The sequence below is a fragment of the Nerophis ophidion genome, linkage group LG08 (genome assembly GCF_033978795.1).
Source record: "Nerophis ophidion isolate RoL-2023_Sa linkage group LG08, RoL_Noph_v1.0, whole genome shotgun sequence".
Classification (NCBI taxonomy): Eukaryota; Metazoa; Chordata; class Actinopteri; order Syngnathiformes; family Syngnathidae; genus Nerophis; species Nerophis ophidion.
In genome coordinates this window covers 14,677,311-14,700,828 of record NC_084618.1, presented here as the reverse complement: position 1 = coordinate 14,700,828, position 23,518 = coordinate 14,677,311, and the positions used below count along the sequence as shown (strand labels likewise).

General features: G+C 40.5%; 1 protein-coding gene across 4 annotated transcripts in view; it reads left to right on the top strand.

Moving 5' to 3' along the window:
* zgc:162472 (uncharacterized protein LOC553495 homolog) overlaps window positions 1–23,518 on the top strand; it is an 82,415-nt gene that overhangs the window by 10,644 nt on the left and 48,253 nt on the right. For 2 of the 4 annotated variants that reach the window (XR_009807753.1, XM_061907786.1), the window contains exons 10-26: window positions 2,993–3,136; window positions 5,427–5,648; window positions 5,715–5,778; window positions 5,852–6,029; window positions 6,173–6,288; window positions 7,407–7,704; window positions 7,845–7,976; window positions 8,175–8,211; window positions 8,477–8,566; window positions 8,641–13,063; window positions 13,149–13,270; window positions 13,352–13,449; window positions 13,552–13,615; window positions 13,689–13,833; window positions 13,924–14,008; window positions 14,949–15,040; window positions 19,096–19,146. Coding sequence is in view for 3 of the 4 variants with exons in the window: in XM_061907786.1 (XP_061763770.1) it covers window positions 2,993–3,136; window positions 5,427–5,648; window positions 5,715–5,778; window positions 5,852–6,029; window positions 6,173–6,288; window positions 7,407–7,704; window positions 7,845–7,976; window positions 8,175–8,211; window positions 8,477–8,566; window positions 8,641–13,063; window positions 13,149–13,270; window positions 13,352–13,449; window positions 13,552–13,615; window positions 13,689–13,833; window positions 13,924–14,008; window positions 14,949–15,040; window positions 19,096–19,135 (6,350 nt within the window). In the remaining variant the exon portion in view is untranslated. Of the gene's footprint in view, window positions 1–2,992; window positions 3,137–5,426; window positions 5,649–5,714; window positions 5,779–5,851; window positions 6,030–6,172; window positions 6,289–7,406; window positions 7,705–7,844; window positions 7,977–8,174; window positions 8,212–8,476; window positions 8,567–8,640; window positions 13,064–13,148; window positions 13,271–13,351; window positions 13,450–13,551; window positions 13,616–13,688; window positions 13,834–13,923; window positions 14,009–14,948; window positions 15,041–16,567; window positions 17,358–19,095; window positions 19,147–23,518 lie in introns of those variants that run through there. The other 2 variants (XM_061907784.1, XM_061907785.1) reach the window with 2 other exon arrangements.

The window sequence follows — 23,518 nt, the reverse complement described above, 5'->3', positions numbered from 1 at the left end:
GTTTTATGTATCCAAAATACGTACCACGGGAAAAATACGAGATGTAAACACGTTTATTTCAAATGTAACCTTCTTTTGATTATAATGCCCTCAGTTATCAAGGCAGGAAGGAAATGTCAACACAAGCATGGAAAACAGTCAATTTAAACCAAATTGTAAAATCGCATCGAATGAACACTGAACAATAACGTCTTAAAGTGAAGGGTAAGACAATAGTTCAAAGTGTGAAGATGTAAACAGAGAGAAACCTGGGCAGCACTACTTACTGCAGGTTTCGTGCCAGGAAGTTACAGTTGTGCTCTGAAGAGTGAGCTTTGGTCTGACTATGGTCCTTTGAAAAAATACTGTCCAGGGGACTTTTTCTCTTTTATCCACCGTTTCTTCATTTTGACTTTCTCTTTCCACTCCATGCAAAGAATCAACCGGGGGAAAAAAAAAAGACGGCGCAACCAAACATAATATTTGATTGATACTGTCACCTGATTAGCTGTTCACGTGTCACTCCCACTGATCAGCGATCACTTCCTGCGTTGCTCAGTGAGCAGACAGCGAGTGTCTTTGTTCATGCAACCAAACTTGTTTTGCAATTTCCGCTTTTTTCCGACAAAGAAGAAGAAAACAATTATCGAACGTATTTTCAAATGCATTTTTATTTATATACAGTAGCTCACTTGCGGCTTCACTGTGGCAGAGGGGTTAGTGCGTCTGCCTCACAATACGCAGGTCCTGCAGTCCTGGGTTCAAATCCAGCCTCGGGATCTTTCTGTGTGGAGTTTGCATGTTCTCCCCGTGAATGCGTGGGTTCCCTCCGGGTACTCCGGCTTCCTCCCACTTCCAAAGACATGCACCTGGGGATAGGTTGATTGGCAACACTAAATTGGCCCTAGTGTGTGAATGTGAGTGTGAATGTTGTCTGTCTATCTGTGTTGGCCCTGCGATGAGGTGGCGACTTGTCCAGGGTGTACCCCGCCTTCCGCCCGATTGTAGCTGAGATAGGCGCCAGCGACCCCAAAAAGGGAATAAGCGGTAGAAAATGTATGGATGGATGGATAGCTCACTTGCCTGTCACAATAAACTGTATTGCCAAAAGTATTTGGCCATCTGCCTCGACTCACATATGAACTTGAAGTGCCATCCCATTCCTAACCCATAGGGATCAATATGATATCGGTCCACCTTTTGCCGCTTTTACAGCTTCAACTCTTCTGGGAAGGCTGTCCAAAAGGTTGTGGAGTGTGTTTGTAGGAATTTTCGATAATTCTTCCAAAAGCGCATTGGTGAGGTCACGCACTGATTTTGGTGGAGAAGGCCTGGCTCTCAGTCGCCGTTTTAATTCATCCCAAATTTGCTGTATTGGGCTGCGATGATGTGGCGACTTGTCCAGGGTGTATCCCGCCTTCCGCCCGATTGTAGCTGAGATAGGCACCAGCGCCCCCCCGCAACCTCAAAGGGAATAAGCGGTAGGAAATGGATGGATGGATGTGCTCTATTGGGTTCAGGTCAGGACTCTGTGCAGGCCAGTCAAGTTCATTCCCACCAGACTCTGTCATCCATGTCTTTATGGACCTTGCTTTGTGCTCTGGTGCACAGTCATGTTGGAAGAGGAAGGGACCCGCTCCAAACAACCCCACACCATAATTCCTCCTCCACCGAATTTCACACTTAGCACAATGCAGTCCGAAATGTAGCGTTATCCTGGCAACCTCCAAACTCAGAATATTTAGGAGCGGGGAAATTTCACGACTGGATTTGTTGCACAGGTGGCATCTTATGACTGAGAAATCACTGAGAGCGGCTCATTCTTTCACAAATGTTTCACAAACTGTCTCCATGCCTAAGTGCTTGATTTTAGACACCTGTGGCCGGGCTAAGTGATTAGGACACCCGATTCTGCTCATTTGGATGAGTGGCCAAATACTTTTGGCAATATAGTGTATAGTGACACATACAGTACAGGACAAAAGTTTGGACGCACCTTCTCATTAAATGCGTTTTCTTTATTTCCATGACTATTTACATTATAGATTGTCACATCCAAACTATGAATGAACACATGTGGCGTTAAGTACTTAACAAAAAAAAAGGTGAAATAACTGAAAACATGTTTTATAATATAGTTTCTTCAAAATAGCCACCGTTTGCTCCGATTACTGCTTTGCACACTCTTGGCATTCTCTCCATGAGCTTCAAGAGGGTTTTGAAGTGAACACCTGAAAGGGTTTTCACTTAACAGTTGTCATAGTTTTGAGGCTTTCAGTGACAATCTACAAGGTGAATGCTGATTTTTGTTCTGCTTTAAGTTTTCGAGCCAACATTTGGAACCGAGACAGTGAAAAGGAGAAAAAAAAAAAAAGAACAACGTCTCAAAAAACGTCTTACCGGTGAACTAAGTCAGCCCAACCGCAGCACCGTCAATCCTCAGCAGCATGCAGCCCGAAACGTCCATTTATCGGACATGTTTCCATGAAAAAAAAAAAAAACGGAGAAGCTGCTGATGCAGTATTTGACGTGTTTTAGTTCGTTATGTCTAGTACTGACTCTACAAATTGGCCTGCTGTCAATTCCAAGCTTTTGATCGTCACTCAAAAACTCCCGTGTGCAACATAAACAACAATAACTCCTATATATCAAAGTTTGGTCCCCTATGTAAATGACTAACAAATATATTACATTAATAGTATTATTTGGAATGAAAAAGTTCCTTTTTTCAGACTAAAGTGAATGAACATGAGTGCATGTTATTATATTGTTTTTCAAACAATATTTCTTTAGTACTAGTAAAATTTTTGCTTTTAAAAGCAGGCCAGATGTGGAAATTGTGCCGTTTTGAGAGGACAAAGTTAAAATTGATTTTTAATTCATTTAAATGGGGGAGGCTGAATTGAGATGCGAGTGTTTTGAGGTGCTGCACAACTGTAGCCTGTAAGTTGAGGCACCGCTGGAGTTGGCGAAGACGCATTCCGAAAGTTCACTCTTGGTGTTTGTTTGGCAGGAGAGAGACGCAAACTGGACATTGAGTATTTTTCCAAGCTGCTAGAGAAGATACTGGAAGTGCAGCAAAACCGGAAGAAACTCAAGTCACTGGTGGTGAAGAACCCCCCCAAGAAGAGCCAGGGGAAGTCAAAAGGCCGAAAGAGTGAGTGCACCCCGTAATGCGTAAATCAGGGTTTCCAAACTTTTTCCACAGAGGGCCGCACACGGAAAAAATTAAGCATGCAGGGGCCATTTTTCTATTTTTCATTTTCAAACCATAACAAAATATATGGAATTTTTTTAAATCCTTAGGGCTCCTGGGCAGCATAGAGTCTCAGTCACTAAAATGTTAAAAATAAGTCAAATAATAATAATAATTTTTTATTTAATGCTTACAGTAAATCTCTATATCAGGCGTCACCAACGCGGTGCCCGCTGGCACCAGGTCGTCCGTAAGGACCAGATGAGTCGCCCGCTGGCCTGTTCTAAAAATAGCTCAAATAGCAGCACTTATCAGTGAGCTGCCTCTATTTTTTAAATTTTATTTATTTACTAGCAAGCTGGTCTCGCTTTGCTCGACATTTTTAATTCTAAGAGAGACAAAACTCAAATAGAATTTGAAAATCCAAGAAAATATTTTAAAGACTTGGTCTTCATTTGTTTAAATACATTCACTTATTTTTTTACTTTGCTTCTTATAGCTTTCAGAAAGACAATTTTAGAGAAAAAATACAACCTTCAAAATGATTTTAGGATTTTTAAACACTTATAAACCGGTATAGCTCGGTTGGTAGAGCGGCAGGCCGTGCCAGCAACTTGAGGGTTGCAGGTTCGATTCCCGCTTCTGCCGTCCTAGTCACTGCCGTTGTGTCCTTGGGCAAGACACTTTACCCACCTGCTCCCAGTGCCACCCACACTGGTTTAAAAATGTAACTTAGATATTGGGTTTCACTATGTAAAGCGCTTTGAGTCACTAGAGAAAAGCGCTATATAAATATAATTCACTTCACTTATACCTTTTTACCTTTTAAATTCCTTCCTCTTCTTTCCTGACAATTTAAATCAATGTTCAAGTAAATGTTTTTTTTTATTGTAAAGAATAATGAACAATTTTTATTTAATTCTTCATTTTAGCTTCTGTTTTATCAATGAAGAATATTTGTGAAATATTTCTTCCAACCTATTATGATTAAAATTAAAAAAAAAATATTCTGGCAAATCATAAAAATCTGTAGAATCAAATGTAAATCTTATTTTAAAGTCTTTTGAATTTCTTTTAAAATTTTTGTTCTGGGAAATCTAGAAGAAATAATGATTTGTTTTTGTTAGAAATATAGCTTGGTCCAATTTGTTATATATTCTAACAACGTACAGATTGGATTTTAACCTATTTAAAACATGTCATCAAAAATATATATTTATTGTGAGAAATCATTAAGATGATCAGTGTTTCCACAAAGATAAATATCATTAATTATTTATAGTAACATAGAGTTGAATGTAAATTGAGCAAATTGGCTATTTCTGGCAATTTATTTAAGTGTGTATTAAACTGGTAGCCCTTCGCATTAATTGGTACCCAAGAAGTAACTCTTGGTTTCAAAAAGGTTGGTGACCCCTGCTCTATATCAACTTGAGGTTGATATAAAGTAAAACAAATAAGGTTTAATGCCTTTTCTGTCAAAAACAACTTTGTTTTTTTATAGTAAAACTGAAATATGCAGTATTTAGATAGATAGATAGTACTTTATTGATTCCTTCAGGAGAGTTCCTTTATTTAGCAATTAAAGCCCTCAAAGATCAATAATGCAGGACACCATTGATTTTAATTATTTAATATTTTTGAGTAATCACAGTGAAAAGTTAAATAAAATCCTACTAAATATATTTGAGATCCGAAAGGTTCCCCACTCATAAAGTGGTGCATTTTTATTAGTTTTTTTTTTACTTTTAACACTTAAATTTCAAAATCAACTTCCGATATATCTGTCGATTTTAAGTTTGAACTATTATTTTGTTTGTTTTATGCTCTTTTGTCAAAACTTTGATGTTTTTATTTGGCAACCACACATCATAGGCAATATTTTTTCCACATAAAACATTTTTAAATCTTTTTTAAGTAATAATTCATTATAACAGATTTTTTTTGTCATTTTTATTTTTTTTTGAGCGATGGAAAAAAAAGAAAATAAAGACAAAAGGAAAAAAAAACTGCCTGCATGGCAGCTTTGTGTCAACATTGCCACTTTTTCTCATTAGATTTCACCTCATTTCACTTTTTTTAAAGTTTTTTTTTTTAATTTTTGCAATACTATCAATTTTGCAATTTTTGTAGAATGTTGGGCGGGCCGGTAAACGATTAGCTGCGGGCCGCAAATGGCCCCTGGGCCGCACTTTGGACACCGCAGGGGTTAAATGAAATCCATCCAATTATCCTTTTTTCTGCCTAAAAGGGAAGAAAGCTGCTGGCAAGCTCAGCGCCAGCGAGGAGGAAGACGAGGTGGAAGAGGACAGCCTCTTATGCTCGGAGGCGGAGGACGGAGAGAAAGAGAACGAAGGAGGAACCCTGTCCTCTAAAGCCAAGAAGAAACTGAAAAGTAAGGTGGACGCCTCTGCTGCAAAGCCGGCAAAGAAGAAAAGTAAAACGAGTGAAAAGAGCAGCAAAGAAGGCGAAGGTCAGTCAGCACAGAGCGTTGCCGTTTTCTTCCACAGCCTGTAACGTTTTACCCATGTCGCCTCAGATGAGGCCTGCGTGCCCGAGGACACGGAAGTAGCCCTTCCTGAAGATCATGCTGACTCGGAAGTGTAAGGAAACTACGCTTGAAATTGTGCATCATCCCATCAGTTCTTATCAGAACATCCTTTCCCAAAAAAACAGGTGTGAAAGTGCAGTGACGGAAAAAACATCCAACGGAGCCACGGTCACACCCGCTAAGCTCCCCCGAGGAAAGTGCAGTAAAAAGCTCCCTCTCTCGCCTACCGCGGCAGCAGAAGATGGAGACAGGGAGTCCGCTGAACCGGACGAGAGTGTGAAGGACGACGCCTCGAAAGACCAGGTGACTTTTACCATGTTTATCGGTCGTCCACCATGGCCAGACACCAACACCAAGATGGTATTAGTTCTCTTTTTGAACTTGTCTTTTTCGTGTAAACCCCTCCCACTCTCCTTTAGTTAAAGTGTCTGATTTTACCCTTTTAGGTCAACAAAGAGGCATTACCTTCAAGAGAAGCCAGCGATAATGATGTTGATGACTCCTGTAGCGATGAAGACTCTGGAGATGAAGATTACTCCGTTAAACCTGCGAAGCCCACCAGGTACGCGTATAAAGTTCTCACATATACCATTACAGGAGTTTTAATCATAATAAGTTTGAATAAATATTTCACAAATATTCTTCGTCGAAAAAACAGAAGCTAAAAGGAAGAATTAAATTAAAATGTATTTATTATTCTTTTCAATAAAAAAAAAAAATTACTTGAACATTGATTTAAATTGTCAGGAAAGAAGAGGAAGGAATTTAAAAGGTAAAAAGGTATATGTGTTTAAAAATCCTAAAATCATTTTTAAGGTTGTATTTTTTCTCTAAAATTGTCTTTCTGAAAGTTATAAGAAGCAAAGTAAAATAATTAATGAATTTATTCAAACAAGGGAAGACCAAGTCTTTAAAATATTTTTTTGGATTTTCAAATTCTATTTGAGTTTTGTCTCTCTTAGAATTAGAAATGTCAAGCAAAGCGAGACCAGCTTGCTAGTAAATAAATACAATTTAAAAAATACAGGCAGCTCACTGGTAAGTGCTGCTATTTGAGCTATTTTTAGAACAGGCCAGCGGGCGACTCATCTGGTCCTTACGGGCAACCTGGTGCCCCGGGCACAGCGTTGGTGACCCCTGTTCCAGCCTATTTCTATTCATTTGTCCATATTTTTAAAGACAACTCCAATTGTTTAGCTGACTATTTATATCTGTGTGCGACATTGCATTAGTGTTTTACAAGAGTAAATAAATACAAACGGAATAATGCCACGTACACCATCTGATGTGTGGAGGCATTTCACCCCCACCAGTGTAGGCAGAAAGGCGGTGTACATTAGCAAATAGTGTGCAAAGAGCTACGTCTAAAATGTCACAAAGATGCAGCAGCATTTAGACAAGTGCCCAATAATATGTAATTATTGAAATTTTCATTCATTCCCATGGACGGTGACCAATATTGAATAATCAAAAAATGGTCAATATTTCCAAAGTTCCCAAGCTTAACTTCCCGTGGTAAATTTCCGGAAATTTACCGGAAACTTTCCACCCCTTTGCAGCCCTAAACAGAGGAGGCAGTACCCAAGAGGTCAACCTCCTAAAAATGCTGCCCCTCCATTAGGACAGCGCTCATATGCACTCTGCATTCATCTCTGCTCTCGATTTGTTTGTGTTTCGCAGATCTGGGAGGATCCCCAAACCTACTACACTCTTAAGTTACCCTGCGCCCTCCACTCGGACCGCCCCCAAGAGGGACAGAACAACAAAGGCATCGTCTGCTGCCCCATCGTCGAAAAAGCCCAAACTTGTTATGCTGAGAGCGACTCAGTCCGAATCAAGTGCGGAGGAGGATGGGCAGGAGTTGGAGGATGAAGAAATGAAGGAGCTGTGGTCTGACGGCAGCACTCAGGCGTTTGTGCCCGCCAGCCTGCGCTCCCCCCACCCCGTCATATGCCAGGTTGAGGAAGCAGTAGAGGAGGTAAGAATGTTTTTATATTTTTTGTCGGACCTGTCCATCGAGTGTTTTATTGTCATATTTGCATCAGTTATGTCTTAGCATGCATTTCATAGTTCATGCCTCACACACACCCCTGCGTCCTCTCCCATTGTCCCGCGAAGCTCGATATCTTGGCGGATATGTCTGTCTTGGACATGTCCCAAGATGAACTGTGCCTCAACTCGTCGTGCGAACAAGCCCAAATTGAGACCGGATCAAGAGAAACTTCTGCGCATCAGCTGGACCTTCTGGTTGTAAGTGTCAAGTGATTAAGGGTATCACGCAACAACACACTTTCATAGTTTTATTTCCCGCATCTGTCATTGATGTTTTGCTTTAAATTCAGCCAGTGTCATTTAGTTTCAGTGTTTAATAGTTTGTGTTATGATCCATTTCTAGCCAAATGTATGCTTCCTGTTTGCCAACCACGGGATGGTTTGTTTGTCTTTCAGGATGTCATAGACTTACTTTCCTCTGAGCACGCTGGAGGTAGGTAGAGAATGTTTATTTTGTTTTTGTTTACTTTCAAACACAAATGTTGAATAGAGGGACTATGGCCAATTTGGTTTTAACGTCGGTCCCCAGCATGGCGCCGGGTAGTCACGTGAGGGGCTTTTGACCAATCAGAGATTGGCCTAAAGCCCCCTCACGTGACTGACTACCGGGTGCCATGTTATAGACAAAGACTGAAGCAAAGTCGACCATACTCACTATAAACACGGCTCTGATGAAAATATTACGTTGTTGCCATCAGTGTCTGAGGTGGAGAGCTACAATGAGGCTGCTCAAACCCTGCTGGCTATCGGCAATGTGTCTCATCTCTCGCATTCAGACACCACGCAAGGTCAAATCACATTATTACCCTCCGAAGAAGCAATGTGTTGGTACTTTAGGTCTTACTCTTGTGTTTAATTACAGGCTTACCGTCGGACAGTGGAAATGAAACAAGTAGACGTTTGGAAGAGGAAATTGTTGCGGAGTTCATTGAAGAAAACACCTCCACGCCAATTATTTCTGTACCTTTAGACCAGGAAGAGACGGATGCATTTGAAACTGCCCCTGTTGGGCCAAGAAACACAGAGTCCTCACCTCACGTTGGTGTGGAGACATGCTGTGAACTGAGACACGTTTCAGATCATGACTTAACCCGACCCTTGCAATCAAACACACCGACCAGAATAGCTCGCTCATCCAAAGTTAAACCAAAACCTAACTTGGCCAAAGCCTCAAGAGCTGCACATTCCAAAACTCAACCAGAAACATCATCACAAGGGTCAATTATGGTGAGCGATAGTGTTGCTCCTGACCTTTTGAAAGACCCCTCTGAAGAACCGTCCTCAAAGATAGCAAAATGTAGTCAATCTTCCGAAAAACAGACGTTTGACATGGATGCCATGTCTACAGATGCTGAAACAAGTGAAAGCGCAGCATCTGATGCTGCAGTCACAGAAACACTAGCTCAAGAGTCAGGTAGCGATTATGTTGCCTTACCAGTTGTACATGAAGATCAGAACTCTAGCAAACCCCCGTCGTCTCGACCCACCAGGACCACAACAAGTAAGGTAGAAGAACCACAGCCAACTTGTACTTTCTCTCCGAAGAAAATCAGTCCTAGTGTCAATTCTTTTTCATCTGCGACAACTACCCTGAGTTTGAGCTCTAATCTGGTAGAGGAACTGGCTTCTAGTGAGATAGCAAAATGGAGTCAATTTTCTAAAAAACAAAATTTTGAAATGGATGCCAAGTTTTCAAACGCTGAAACAAGTGAAAGCGCAGCATCTGAGACTGCAGTCACAGAAACACTAGCTCAAGAGTCAGGTAGCGATTATGTTGCCATACCAGTTGTACATGAAGATCAGAACTCTAGCGAACACCTGTCATCTGGACCCACCAGGACCACAACAAGTAAGGTAGAACCACAGCCAACTTGTACTTCCTCTCCCAAGAAAATCAGTCCGGATGCCAATTTTTCTTCATCTGAGACAACAATCATGAGTTTGCGTTCTAATCTGGTAGAGGAACTGGCTTCTAGTGCAACGAAGAATACATGTACAAGACTTGATAATCAACTTAGTAGTGAATCAAAACCCACGGATGCTGAAAAGAAAAAGGTTGATTGTAGTCCAAATGAAGCGGCAGCATTTGATGATGCAGTCACAGAACCACTAACTCAAGAGTCAAACATGCATTTGATCCAAAAAGGTGAAGATAATGGCGCCATGATAGAGGTACATGAAGGTCAGACCTCTCGCGAACATAATTCATCTCCACCCTTTAAGAGGAATCGATTCCACCGAGTCAAACCAAAACCAAACCTTTCCCAGATATCAAAAAGTGCACGTTCTAAACCTCAAACCACAAAAGAGACTAGTGATTCTTCAAAGCTGGAATCAACTTCAGCGCCGACAAGTACGGTAAAACCACAGCCAACTTGTACCTTCTCTCCTACGAAAACAAATCCAAGTGCCAATTCTGCTTCATCTGTGACAACAGCCATGGACGTTTGCCCTAATCTGTTACCTCCAGAAGAACTGACTTCTGGTGAGATAGTGACAAGTACTGAAAATGATAAACAGCTCAGTATTGAAGAAATAGCCACAGATGCTGAACATATTGAATTTGGTTCAAATGAAGATGCAGCAGCTGATGATGCAGTCGCAGAACCACTAGCTCAAGAGTCCAGCATGTCTTTGATCCAAAAAGGTGGATTTAATGACAACGTGCCAGAGGCACATGAAGGTCAGGACTCTAGCGAACTCCAGTCATCTCCACACTTTAGGAGGAATCGATTCCACCGAGTCAAACCAAAACCAAACCTTTCACAGATATCAAAAAGTGCACGGTCTAAACCTCAAGCCACAAAAGAGACGAGTGATTCTTCAAAGCTGGAATCAACTTCGGCGCCGACAAGTATGGTAAAACCACAGCCAACGTGTACATTCTCTTCTGAGAAAAAAAGTCAATGCACCGATTCTGCTTCATCTGTGTTAACAACCATGAACCCCAGCTCTAATTTGGTACCTACAGAAGAACTGACTTTTAGTGAGATAGAGACAAGTACTGGATGTGATGATCAGCTTAGTAGTGAACCAAAATCCACAGATGCCGAAAAGATTGAATATGGTGCAAACAAAGAGGCAGCATCTGATGATACAGTCACAGAACCACTAGCTCAAAAGTCAAGCATGCCGTTGATCCAAAAAGGTGGATTTGAGGATGAAATGCCAGAGGTACATGAAGGTCAGAACTCTAGAGAACTCCATTCATCTCCACTTTTAAAGAGAAATCGATTTCAACGAGTCAAACCAAAACCAAACCTTACACAGATATCAAAAAGAAAACTGTCTGAACCTCAAGTCAATGAAGAGACTAGTCAATCTTCAAAGCTGGAATCAACTGGGACGACAACAAGTAAGGTAGAACCACAGCCAACTTGTATCTTCTCTCCAGAGAAAACAGGTCAAAGTGCCGATTCTGCTTCATTTGTGACAACAACCATGAACTTGAGCTCTGATCAGGTATCTACAGAGGAACTGGCTTCTAGTGCGATGAAGAATACAGGTACAAGACTTGCTAATCAGCTTAGTAGTGAACCAAAAACCATGAATGCTGAAAAGAAAAAGGTTGAATGTAGTCCAAATAAAGACGCAGCATCTGATGATGCAGTCACAGAACAACTAGCTCAAGAGTCAAGCATGCCTTTGGTACAAGAATGTGAAATTAATGACTCCATGCTAGAGGTACATGAAGGTCAGAACTCTAGCGAAGTCCAGTCATCACAACCCTTTAGAAGGAATCGATTCCACCGATTCAAACCAAAACCTAATCTTTCACACATATCAAAAGGTGCACGGTCCAAACCTCAAGCCCCAAATGAGACCAGTCAGTCTTCAAAACTCGAATCAACTTCGACGACAACAATTACCTCCCTTGCTGAGGAAGCAACTGCAAGTGCCGATTCTGCATCATTTGTTACAACAGCCATGAACTTCAGCCCTATTCAGGTATCTAAAGAGGAACTGTCTTCTAGTGAGGTGAATACAAGTACTCGGCTTTCTAATCAGCTCAGCAGTGAGCCAAAACCCACAGATGGCGAAAATATTGAATTTGGTCCTCATAAAGCGGCAGCATCTGGTGATGCAGTCACAGAACTGCTAGCTCAGGAGTCAAAGACGTGTTCAATCCAAGAAAGTAGAGGTCATGACGCCTTGCCAGAGGTTTATGCATGTCAGAGCTTGAGTGAACCCTCGCAATTACAGCCCACCAAGAGGAATCGATTCCAAAGGGTCAAACCAAAACCAAACCTTTCACAGATATCAAAAAGTGCACGGTCTAAACCTCAAAGCACAAAAGAAACAATTATGTCTACAAATCTGGAATGCACCGGCAAAATAACAACTGAAGTAGAACCACAACCAACTTGTACTTTCTCCCCAGAGAAACCAAGCCCAAAAGAGTCAGCTTTGATACCATCCATGGATTCTAGCACCAGTTTGGTTCCTAGAGCGGAACTAACTTCTAGTCAGGAGAAGAAGGCAGTTGAACTTGCTCACCAGGAAGAGTCTAGTTTACCAGTGGTGGATGCGAGTAAAGAAAACACAGGAGTCAAAGAAGCAATATTTGGAGCTGCAAATGAGACTGTGAGGTTTGATGCAGAAGTAACTCAGAGTTCTTCTAATAATGTGGTACCATCAGATACAACCCTAGACTGTCCGGGTGGAGTTGGAGCTAATGCAAACCAGTCTACAATTCACAAAGTTAGCAACCATTTGGAAAAAGTCTCAAAATCCGACTTAAAGTGTGAATCTTCTGACGACCGAAGCGTTGAAGCTGAATCACCAGCAACCTCTGAGATGAGTCAAAGTGTCACTTCGCCATTGGAAATATGTCTTGCATATCAGCCTACAGAAGACTTGTCATCGTCCAGTGATAAAAACAAGGAAGCTGACTCAGGAACAAGTCAAAGACGGCAATGCCTCCCCAAAGTCAAACCCGCTCTGAGGTTCCCCGCCAGAGCGATACGCTCAACATCACAGTCAAAAGATGGTGGCGAATCCTTTAGTAGAACCTCAGAATGTCATGTAGTAGAAAAAAAGAGTGCAGGCCCACGTTTTGAAATTGATGAGAAAGTTGTCATGGAAACTGAAGAAAAGAGCAACGAAGAAGTCTACAAGGCTCCTTGTCAGGACAAAAAGGAGGATATTAACTACTTGAAATCTGATGACCAAAATATTGCTGCTGCCCCCTCAAACACACAGCTGCTTTGTCAAGATACTGTCCCGGAACATTCTAAAACTCTACAAACCAATAAAATGATGACAGAGACACAGCCCCTTCAAAAGTAAGCTCTATATTTTTATTGCAGGATAGGCTATCAACACAACTGTCTGCTGACTTATATTTTTTCTTTTACCTTACATTCAAAGAGCTAACGAGCCGCCCTTGCCAAAAACCACCACAACTAGAAGAAGCAGACTTGTTAAACCCAAACCCAACCTTGGAAAAAGTGGTCGACAAGCCCGACAAGTGGCAGCCAAAGCAGATTCAGGTTTTAATAGTCAAGACTATGAATCCTCGTTTTAGAATATGTTTTCCTTCATTCTTCAGAATCTTCAATTGTTGCCCCTAGATGCTGTCAGAGCGCCTGCTTCTCAAGAGATCTTGCCTGAGCCCGTCAAGCCAGTAGAGGGTGCTATTGGGCCATCGGCAATGGAGTGTACCACCCAGGTAAGGGAGTGTATGTGTTTTTGGGTCACACCTGCCCAGCGGGTTCTTGTGACATTTGGTCTTAAAGAATTAAAGGTTTGTTTCTGTCCCCGACGATCGTAGGGTGAATCCACGTCGAGCACTGGACAGGAGCAGACTTTTGCAAGTCTCTCGATACTTCAAGACGGTTGGTCGTTTAATTCTAATGTTGCGCGCTTCAATCAAGACGTTGACCAGCAATGTGTCTTCTCCCACCTCAGCACTGTCAGTACCCTCGGATCCCGACGAGCCGTTTTTCATCCTATCCCTGACTGAGATCCCCGTTGACGCCGTGGAGGAGGTGTTGAACCCCAGCGCCCAGCTGCCTCCTTTCATCTGTGACCCAAATCAGTCAGTGCAGCAAAGGTCAGTGCCTGAAATCGGCTTTGTCTTCAGTATCCAGTATTATTGGTTTTCAATGGCCGCCCCTTTTTGTCCATACCCCCCGCACTCCAGTCTTGCTGTGGAGAATGTGAGAGCAGGTCCAGATGGTTCCACGCCTGATGTCCTCGTGTCCGCCGAAGAGACGGCAACCACCATGGTAATGCACGGAGTAGCGTATTGTTCAATGGATTGTAGTAATAACACGATAGTGGCAGCATGGCATTTAGATTTTGAAAGACATCTTTAAACAACATGGATTAAACCAGGAGTGTCCAACGTGCAGTTCACAGCTACCGTATTTCCTTGAATTGCCGCCGGGTATACAGTATAGTATGCGCCTGCTTAGAATATCCGCCGAGTCAGACTCCTTTCGCAAAATAATTAGCATATGCCTAAAATTTCCGCTGGGTCAAACTCGTCACGTCACGAGTGACACTTCACCTGTCATCATTTTCAAAATGGAGTAGGCTGATTTCGGGGATGGTGCGAGGGTCACCACTTTGTCAACAAATGCCTGAGCAAATCGTCCAACAGTTTAAAAATCACATTTCTCAAGCAGCTATTGCAAGGAATTTAGGGAATTCACCATCTACAGTCTGGAGAAATCACTGCAAGTAAGCGGCAATGCAGTCCCTCAGGCGGTACTGCATCAAAAAGCGACATCAGTGTGTAAAGGATTTCACCACTTGGGCTCAGGAACATGTCAGAAAACCACTGTCAGTAACTACAGTTGGTCGCTACATCTGTAAGTGCAAATTAAAACTCTGCTATGCAAAGCCAAAGCCATTTATCAACAACACCCAGAAACGCCGCCCGGCTTCGCTGGGCCCGAGCTAATCTAAGATGGACTGATTCATTGTGGAGAAGTGTTCTGACAGGTCCACATTTTGGACTGGTTTTGGGTGTATAAAAATGGCAACCACATTTTTTAGTTTGTAGTTTTGTGGACACCCCTGCTTTAAACGGTAGTTCACCAACTTCCCCACTAGGTAGCGCAATTGTCCCCTAACTGTGTGCGATCATCTTTGTTATTAAATTACACAGGCCTTACTGGGTTGGACTCCTAATATGTGATTTCTTTTTTTTTTTAACGTCAGACTCCAGCCATTGTGGATCCTCTCGCCCCACCAGAGCGCCACCAGGCGTGTGCTTCGGCCGGACCGTCGAGCACAGCAAGTTCTCCCAAAAGGTGACAAAGGTTTGGTCCATAAGAACCCTGTGAACGGCACAGTCTAGTACTCATTTCCACACTCCCATGCGAGAGTCAAGTTCAGTCCGCGGCTTGAAGGATTACCGCGGCGAGCGCATTCTACTTTTTTGCGACACTCGACCCAAAAGAAGCGGCAGCCTCAACAAAGGGCTTTAAAGGCAAGAAGTGAAGAAGAAGAAGAAGAAGAAGAAGAAGAAAGGCAGGAAGTTTACGCGAAGTAAGCAGACTCACTTGCTGTTGAAGTTAAAGGCCTACTGAAAGGAGATTTTCCTTTTTTAAACGGGGATAGCAGGTCCATTCTATGTGTCATACTTGATCATTTCGCGATATTGCCATATTTTTGCTGAAAGGATTTAGTAGAGAACATCCACGATAAAGTTCGCAACTTTTGGTCGCTAATAAAAAAGCCTTGCCTGTACCGGAAGTAGCAGACGATGTGCGTGTGACGTCACGGGTTGTGGAGCTCATCACGTCTGAACATTGTTTACAATCATGGCCACCAGCAGCGAGAGCGATTAGGGCCAAGAAAGCGACGATTTCCCCATTAATTTGAGCGAGGATGAAATATTCGTGGATGAGGAAAGTGAGAGTGAAGGACTAGAAAAAAAAAGAAAAAAAAAGACGAGGGTAGTGGGAGTGATTCAGATGTTATTACACACATTTACTAGGATAATTCTGGCAAATCCCTTATCTGCTTATTGCGTTACTAGTATTTTAGTGAGATTATATGGTTGTACCTATACAACCTGAAGGTCGGCCCGCACCTTTCTTCAGCACCAGTCGACGGGTGGTGGCGATGCCCATCTCTGCCCTTCGCAAGGGACCATCTTCGAAACATGATCTTTTGAAATGATCGCTGCATAAAACACTGTACTTTGTGTGTGTGGTCCAATCCAACCGTGTTCGCTTGACCGCTCTGTTCCATAGTAAAGCTTCACCGTCAATGTAAACAATGAAACACCGGCTGTGTTTGTGTTGCTAAAGTCGGCCACCTACAGCTTTCTTCTTTGACGTCTCCATTACTCATTGAACAGATTGCAAAAGATTCAGCAACACAGACGTCCATAATACTGTGGAATTATGCGATAAAAACAGACGACTTACAGCTGGGAACGGTGCTGGAACAAGATGTCCTCTACAATGCGTGACGTTACACGCACGCGTCATCATACCGCGATGTTTTAGCATGATACTTCCGCGCGAAATTTAAAATTGCAATTTAGTAAACTAAAAAGGCCGTATTTGCATGTGTTGCAATTTAATATTTCATCATTGATATATAAACTATCAGACTGCGTGGTCGGTAGTAGTGGGTTTCAGTAGGCCTTTAAGATTGTTTACAAAGTTTGTCTTTAGGCTTTTATTGTTAAAGTTTTTCAAATGAACTTCTTTTGTTTGCTAATGTGCTAAATTGATAGCCACAGTTTGACGAGATTATTTCTATTTCAATGATTTTCTACGATCAATTCTTCCGTTTGATCTGCCGATTTGTTTTTGCTTTTTTAGGAAGCCCAAAGGTTTCCTCTCCTTTTTGACAAGCACGCCCAGTGTCGCTGCTTCCAGGCGTTCACGGAGAAAGAAACCCACGCCTGCGCCCCGCACCACGACCACGCACCCGCCGGTTGAGAGCCACTTAGCCGCGGCCGAGCTTAGCAGCGCTCCACAGCCCCACGCCAACGACGACGCCCTCGTTGCGTCCTCGCAGGTTTCGGCGTGTGAGCACGACGACGGCGAGGCGGTCCAGCCGGAGCCCAGCGACGTGTCCCAGTTCTTCCTAAGTGACATATTTACTGAAGTCTAGCAAACGAGAACCAGCTCACTTTTTAATTTATTACAATTATTGTGTTCATTTTACATGCACTTTATGTACCTGTATATTTTCAATTTACTCAGATGCGTTATTTTTTTAAGTAGTCATAATAAAAAAAAAATATTGACTTGTCACTCGTGCAGCTTTGTCCCTAATAATAGTGTGAAAGTTGAATATACTGTACATATGCATATATACTGTACATACTGTATATACTGTACATATGCGTATATACTGTACATATGCGTATATACTGTACATATATACTGTACATATGCATATATACTGTACATATGCATATATACTGTACATATATACTGTACATATGCATATATACTGTACATATGCAACACTTTCACTTGCATTGACGATTTACCACGATATTTTCTGTTTCTGTCTTTCACAAATCCCTCTTGAAACCCTTCAGTCATTTCTGCACCATAAATCCTGTCTTTGCCATGCAAATAAAAACATTTTCCACATAAAGTATAGAAAAAATAAGAACTTGTTCCTCAGAAGTTTTGTTTCTGTTCCTTCAATTTTGCCACACGGCGAGACAAATTTTAGTGTTTAGGTTTATTTCGAACGTTCGTACAATTACAATGTGATACATAACCCTTTTTCACTTTCTCATTACATGCTGGAAAAGGAGTAGGAAGAAGCAGATTCTTGCCCTTTTCCTTTTCATAGCAATTACTAACACATTTGTTCACTTCCTGTTCTCCATTTTTATACACAATTTGCTCCACAATCAATAAATTGGGAAATTCTAAATAAATAGTTAAATTGGTTTTGTTTATCTAGGATTATTGTTGTATTATATTTTTATTATTCATAAACACAATGCAATTATACTTGTGTATCATTTTTAAATGTTATATATATATATATATATATATATATATATATTTAATATATATATATATATATATATATATACATATATATATATATATATATATATATACACACACAGTGGGGCAAAAAAAGTATTTAGTAGCCAGCGATTGTGCAAGTTCTCCCACTTAAAATGATGACAGAGGTCTGTAACTTTCATCATAGGTACATTTCAACTGTGAGAGACAGAATGTGAAAAGAAAAATCCAGGAATTCACATTGTAGGAATTTTAAATAATTATAATTGTAAATTGTGGTGGAAAATAAGTATTTGGTCAACCATTCAAAGCTCTCGCTGATGGAAGGAAGTTTTGGCTCAAAATCTCACGATACATGGCCCCATTTATTCTTTCCTTAACACGGATCAATCGTCCTGTCCCCTTAGCAGAAAAACAGCCCCAAAGCATGATGTTTCCACCCCCATGCTTCACAGTAGGGCTGGTGTTCTTGGGATGCAACTCAGTATTCTTCTTCCTCCTAACACGCGTAGTAGAGTTTATACCAAAAAGACATTAGCATACTCACAAGATGGTACCAAGTATCAAAATCCCAGATTTGTAGGTTTAAACATAGCTAAATTACTAAAAGAAAGTGTTAGCATGCTAACAGTATCATGTCACCAAGTATCAAAAATCCATATTTGTATAGGTTCATCCATCCATCCATCCATTTTCTACCGCTTATTCCCTTTGGGGTCATGGGCGGCACTGGTGCCTATCTCAGCTACAATCGGGCGGAAGGCGGTGTACACCCTGGACAAGTCGTCAACTCATCGCAGGGCTGTATAGGTTCAAATGAATATAATTTGCTAAAATACTAGCATAACATTTTAGCATGCTAACATTAGCATACTTACAAGACGGTACTAAGTATCAAAATCACATTGTTATTTTTAAACATAGCTAAATTATAAAAAGAAAGTGTTAGCATGCTAACGGTAACATGTCGCCAAGTATCAAAATCCATATTTTTATCGATTCAAATGAATACAATTAGCTAAAATACTAGCATGGCATTTTAGCATGCTAACATTGGCTTGATAACATGGATAATTTAGCATCCTTTCAACACGACACCAAGCATCAATAGCCATGATGTTTACATTTAAATGTAAAAAAAAAAAAATAGCAAAAATGTTAGCATGCTATGGTTAGCATGATAACATAGGAAACTATAGCAACTTCTCAGATGGCTCCAAGTGTAAAAAGCCAGGATATTTAGGTTTAAATAATGGCGCTGGCATTTTTTATATTACTGTTTACATTGCAGTGTACACGTTGTTGTGTGTTATCTGAACATGACGCGTTATTCTATTCTATTGTCCTAGCCGACTAGAGCCACACACCCCAGACTCAACTTTGACTTGATGAGTTGCGAGGTAAGCATATTTCATTTTTTTTTTTTTCTTAATTATTGCTGTTAATTATATTTGGTGGTTTTACATTGCTACTGGCATTTGTTCCACGTTTGCAATTCCCCACTCCAGATGTGTCAGGGTTTTGATTGATTGATTGATACTTTTATTAGTAGATTGCACAGTACAGTACATATTCCGTACAATTGACCACTAAATGGTAACACCCCAATAAGTTTTTCAACTTGTTTAAGTCGGGGTCCACGTTAATCAATTCATGGTGCCATCTTGCAATGTGTTATCAAATACAGCAGAGCTGGGCAAATATTTTGAGAGAAAAAAAAATATCTGGTGGGGGCCAATGTGCATGTGTGTATACATTATATATACCAATTTTTTTTCAACCACTGTGCCGCGGCACACTCGTGTCCCGTTAGATATTGTCTGGTGTGCCGTGGGAAATGATGCAACTTCACCTAAGTGGTCCAAAAAAATTTTTTTTTTTGCAAATGAATAATTATAATCTGTAAATACTGTGCCGTTCCTTAGTGTCTGTGCTGTGTAGAACTTGGCTGTAGAACTGTGATCCCAACATGCAAACCACAGCATGCAGGTAAAAAAAGGTATGTAACACTTAAGCCAAAAATGGCAATAAACTATAGGGATGGCTATGTAAAATGAAACGAAAAACTGAACTGGTAATGTAAACAGAAACAGAATGCTGGACGACAGCAAAAACTTGCAGCGTGTGGAGCAGAGACGGACGGCGTCCACAAAGTACATCCGTGCATAACATGGCACAACAAAGAAGAATAACAACTTCAATAGCCTTGCTTGCTAACGCAAAGCAGGTGCGGGGAATAGCGCTCAAAGGAAGACATAAAACTGCTACAGGAAAACACCAAAATAACAACACAAGGGAAGAACTAAAGCACTAAACACAGGAAAACACCAACAAACTCAAAATAAGGCACGAGGAAAACCTGGTGGAGTTTCATTTTTTAACGTTTTCTGCTGGTGGTGTGCCTCTGGATTTTTAATACGGAAAAAATGTTCCTTGTCTCAAAAAAGGTTGAAAAACACTGATATATACACATTTAGCTGTACAAATATGCTGTGTTTTGGGGTCCCTTTTTTCCAGGAACACTGATACCAAAAGTTACAATGTCCCATAGAGTTCTAACAACAGACCACCTTAAAAAACCAAAATGGAATTTTACAGTTTTTTACTGAATGTGACGCCCAAATTGTACATGAAAATAAAGGAAGAGGGATTGACAATATTAACTATGAACAATAAAACGCTGAATATTAACAACATATGAACATTTTTTACTTCTCAAACCAAGCAAAACACAACAAAATGTAAAAAAAACAGCAAAATACGAATGCAAAGTGTACTAAACACCTACAATATGATATATAAACATGTAAAAATCTGCTTCCGCATCTGTTCCTGACACACGCGTTTGGAGCTGGCTGTTCTGAAAACAAACCCCGCCCACTTTGCTTAGTTCCTGGTCTGAGCTGCTGTGACGTAGGTTACCGTAACAACTCGAATATGGCTCCAAAGCGCATATTTCAACCATTAAAATACTTTGTATAGTTCAAGACTTGCGGTCATTTAAAAACAGCACTGCACATCATTATGGCAAATACAGTTTTGATGTTAAAGGTCTGACAAAATTATGTATTCCAACTGACAGGGCAAAATATATTTTGGACCAATAAAACCTATGTGGATATGTGTAATTAGGGACCGAATGTCCCTTTGGGACAGAGGACTCTATTGAATTTCTAGCCTTTTATTCTTTCTTTATTATTATTCCGCAGCTTTGAGCTGTAATTTGACCCCCTTAACATGCTTCAATACTCACCAAATTTAAACACACATCAGGACTGGCGAACTTTGCATTTTAATCAAAAAATCTAACCCCCCAACTAAAAATTGCGCTCTAACGCCCCCTAGGAAGAAGACACAGACAAAACTACGACTTCCAGTAGGAATGTCGTAGCGACATGAAACAAAAACCTCTATGTAGGTCTCACTTAGACCTAGATTTCCTACACCGACATCCTTCAGCAAAAATCAACAGGAAGTTTGCAATTCCCTCTTCAAAACAAAAGTTTTGTAAAAACACTCACCATTGCCTCTTTGATCTGTAATTTGACCCCCTTAACATGCTTCAAAACTCAACAAATTTTAACACACATCAAGGCTGGCAAACTTTGTGTTTTAATCAAAAAACCTGAACCCAAAACTAAAAATTGGGCTCTAACGCCCCCTAGGAAGAAAACAGACAAAACTGCCTGTAACTTTCAGTAGGAATGTTGTAGCGACATGAATCAAAAACCTCTATGTAGGTCTCACTTAGACCTAGATTTCATACACTGACATCCTTCAGCAAAAATCAACAGGAAGTTTGCAATTCCCTCTTCAAAACAAAAGTTTTGTAAAAGCACTCACCATTGCCTCTTTGATCTGTAATTTGACCCCCTTAAAATGCTTCAAAACTCACCAAATTTTAACACACATCAGGGCTGGTAAACTTTGCGTTTTAATCAAAAAACCTGAACCCAAAACTAAAAATTGGGCTCTAACGCCCCCTAGGAAGAAAACAGACAAAACTGCCTGTAACTTCCAATAGGAATGTTGTAGCGACATGAAACAAAAACCTCTATGTAGGTCTCACTTAGACCTAGATTTCATACACTAACATCCTTCAGCAAAAATCAACAGGAAGTTTGCAATTCCCTCTTCAAAACAAAAGTTTTGTAAAAACACTCACCATTGCCTCTTTGATCTGTAATTTGACCCCCTTAACATGCTTCAAAACTCACCAAATTTTAACACACATCAGGGCTGGCAAACTTCGCGTTTTAATCAAAAAACCTGAACCCAAAACTAAAAATTGGGCTCTAACGCCCCCTAGGAAGAAAACAGACAAAACTGCCTGTAACTTTCAGTAGGAATGTTGTAGCGACATGAAACAAAAACCTCTATGTAGGTCTCACTTAGACTTAGATTTCATACACTGACATCCTTCAGCAAAAATCAACAGGAAGTTTGCAATTCCCTCTTCAAAACAACATTTTTGTAAAAACACTCACCTTTGCCTCTTTGAGCTTTAATTCGACCCCCTTAACATGCTTCAAAACTCACCAAACTGGACACACACAACAGAACTGGCAAACATTGCGATTTAATAAAAAAACTTAACCCAAAACTCAACATTGCGCTGTAGCGCCCCCTGGGAAGAAAACACGGTCAAAACTGTCTGTAACTTCCAGTGGGAGCGTCGTAGAAACATGTAACAAAAACCACTACGTAGGTCTCAGTTGGACCTATATTTCATACACTCTTACCTCCCAGCTAAAATCAACAGGAAGTTTGCAATTCCCTCTTCAATACAAAAGTTGGCTAAAAAATTTCGCTTTTTTTCCAAACATTATGTCCTCTGAGGCCGTTTGTCGTATTGGCTTTAAATAAGCAAGAGAAGAGAGATTGAACCCTTCTGATTAAAAGTTGATGAAAATGTTTTAATTACTACCCCGGTTTGGATTTAATTAGCCCGTAAAGAACTGGTGGCTGGTGCGATTGTGTGTACTGCTGTCACAAAATGGCGGCTTCCTGCTCAGACAAAACTGCTTCTAACTCAATGTAGGACTGTCATACACACATAAAACAAAAACTTCAGTATAGGTCTAATTGAGACCTATATTTCATACTCTGACCGCCCCCAACTAAATTCAACAGGAAGTTTCTTATTCCCACTTCAATATAACAGCTGAATTATATTCACAATGCATTATAGCAGGAGTGTCAAACTCAAATACAGAGAGCGTCAAACATTTAAATTGACATTTTAACAGGGACCCAAAGAAGTTTTGCATTGAATATTGAACAAGCAAGGCTTATATAACTTTATAGTGACATGCAAAATCGAGTTTCAAATTATAATAATAATAATTTAAAAATATCAATGGCATATAAAATAAAATTTAAATAAAAATTGAATGCCTCTTTTCTGTTTGCAGCCTTCTTTGGTAAATATCTAAATGAAGTTTTCCCACTGGCTGATAATAAATTTGAAAATAAAATAACAATAATGAATGACTCAAGCGTTCAAGTCTTGAAGTAGCAAGAGAAAGTGCATAAATAAAACTTTCATTATTGCTCAGTTTGCTACACTGATTTGCTTTAACACTGAATATGGAACAAGCAACGCTTACATAACTTAATTGTGCCAAACGAAAAAACATCAATGGTATATTAAATACAATTTAAATAAAACTTTTAATGTCTCTTTTCTATTTGCAGCCTTCTGAGGTAAATATCAACATCCACAGGCTAATAAATTTGAAAATAAAATAATGAGGTGTGTGGGACAGGGTT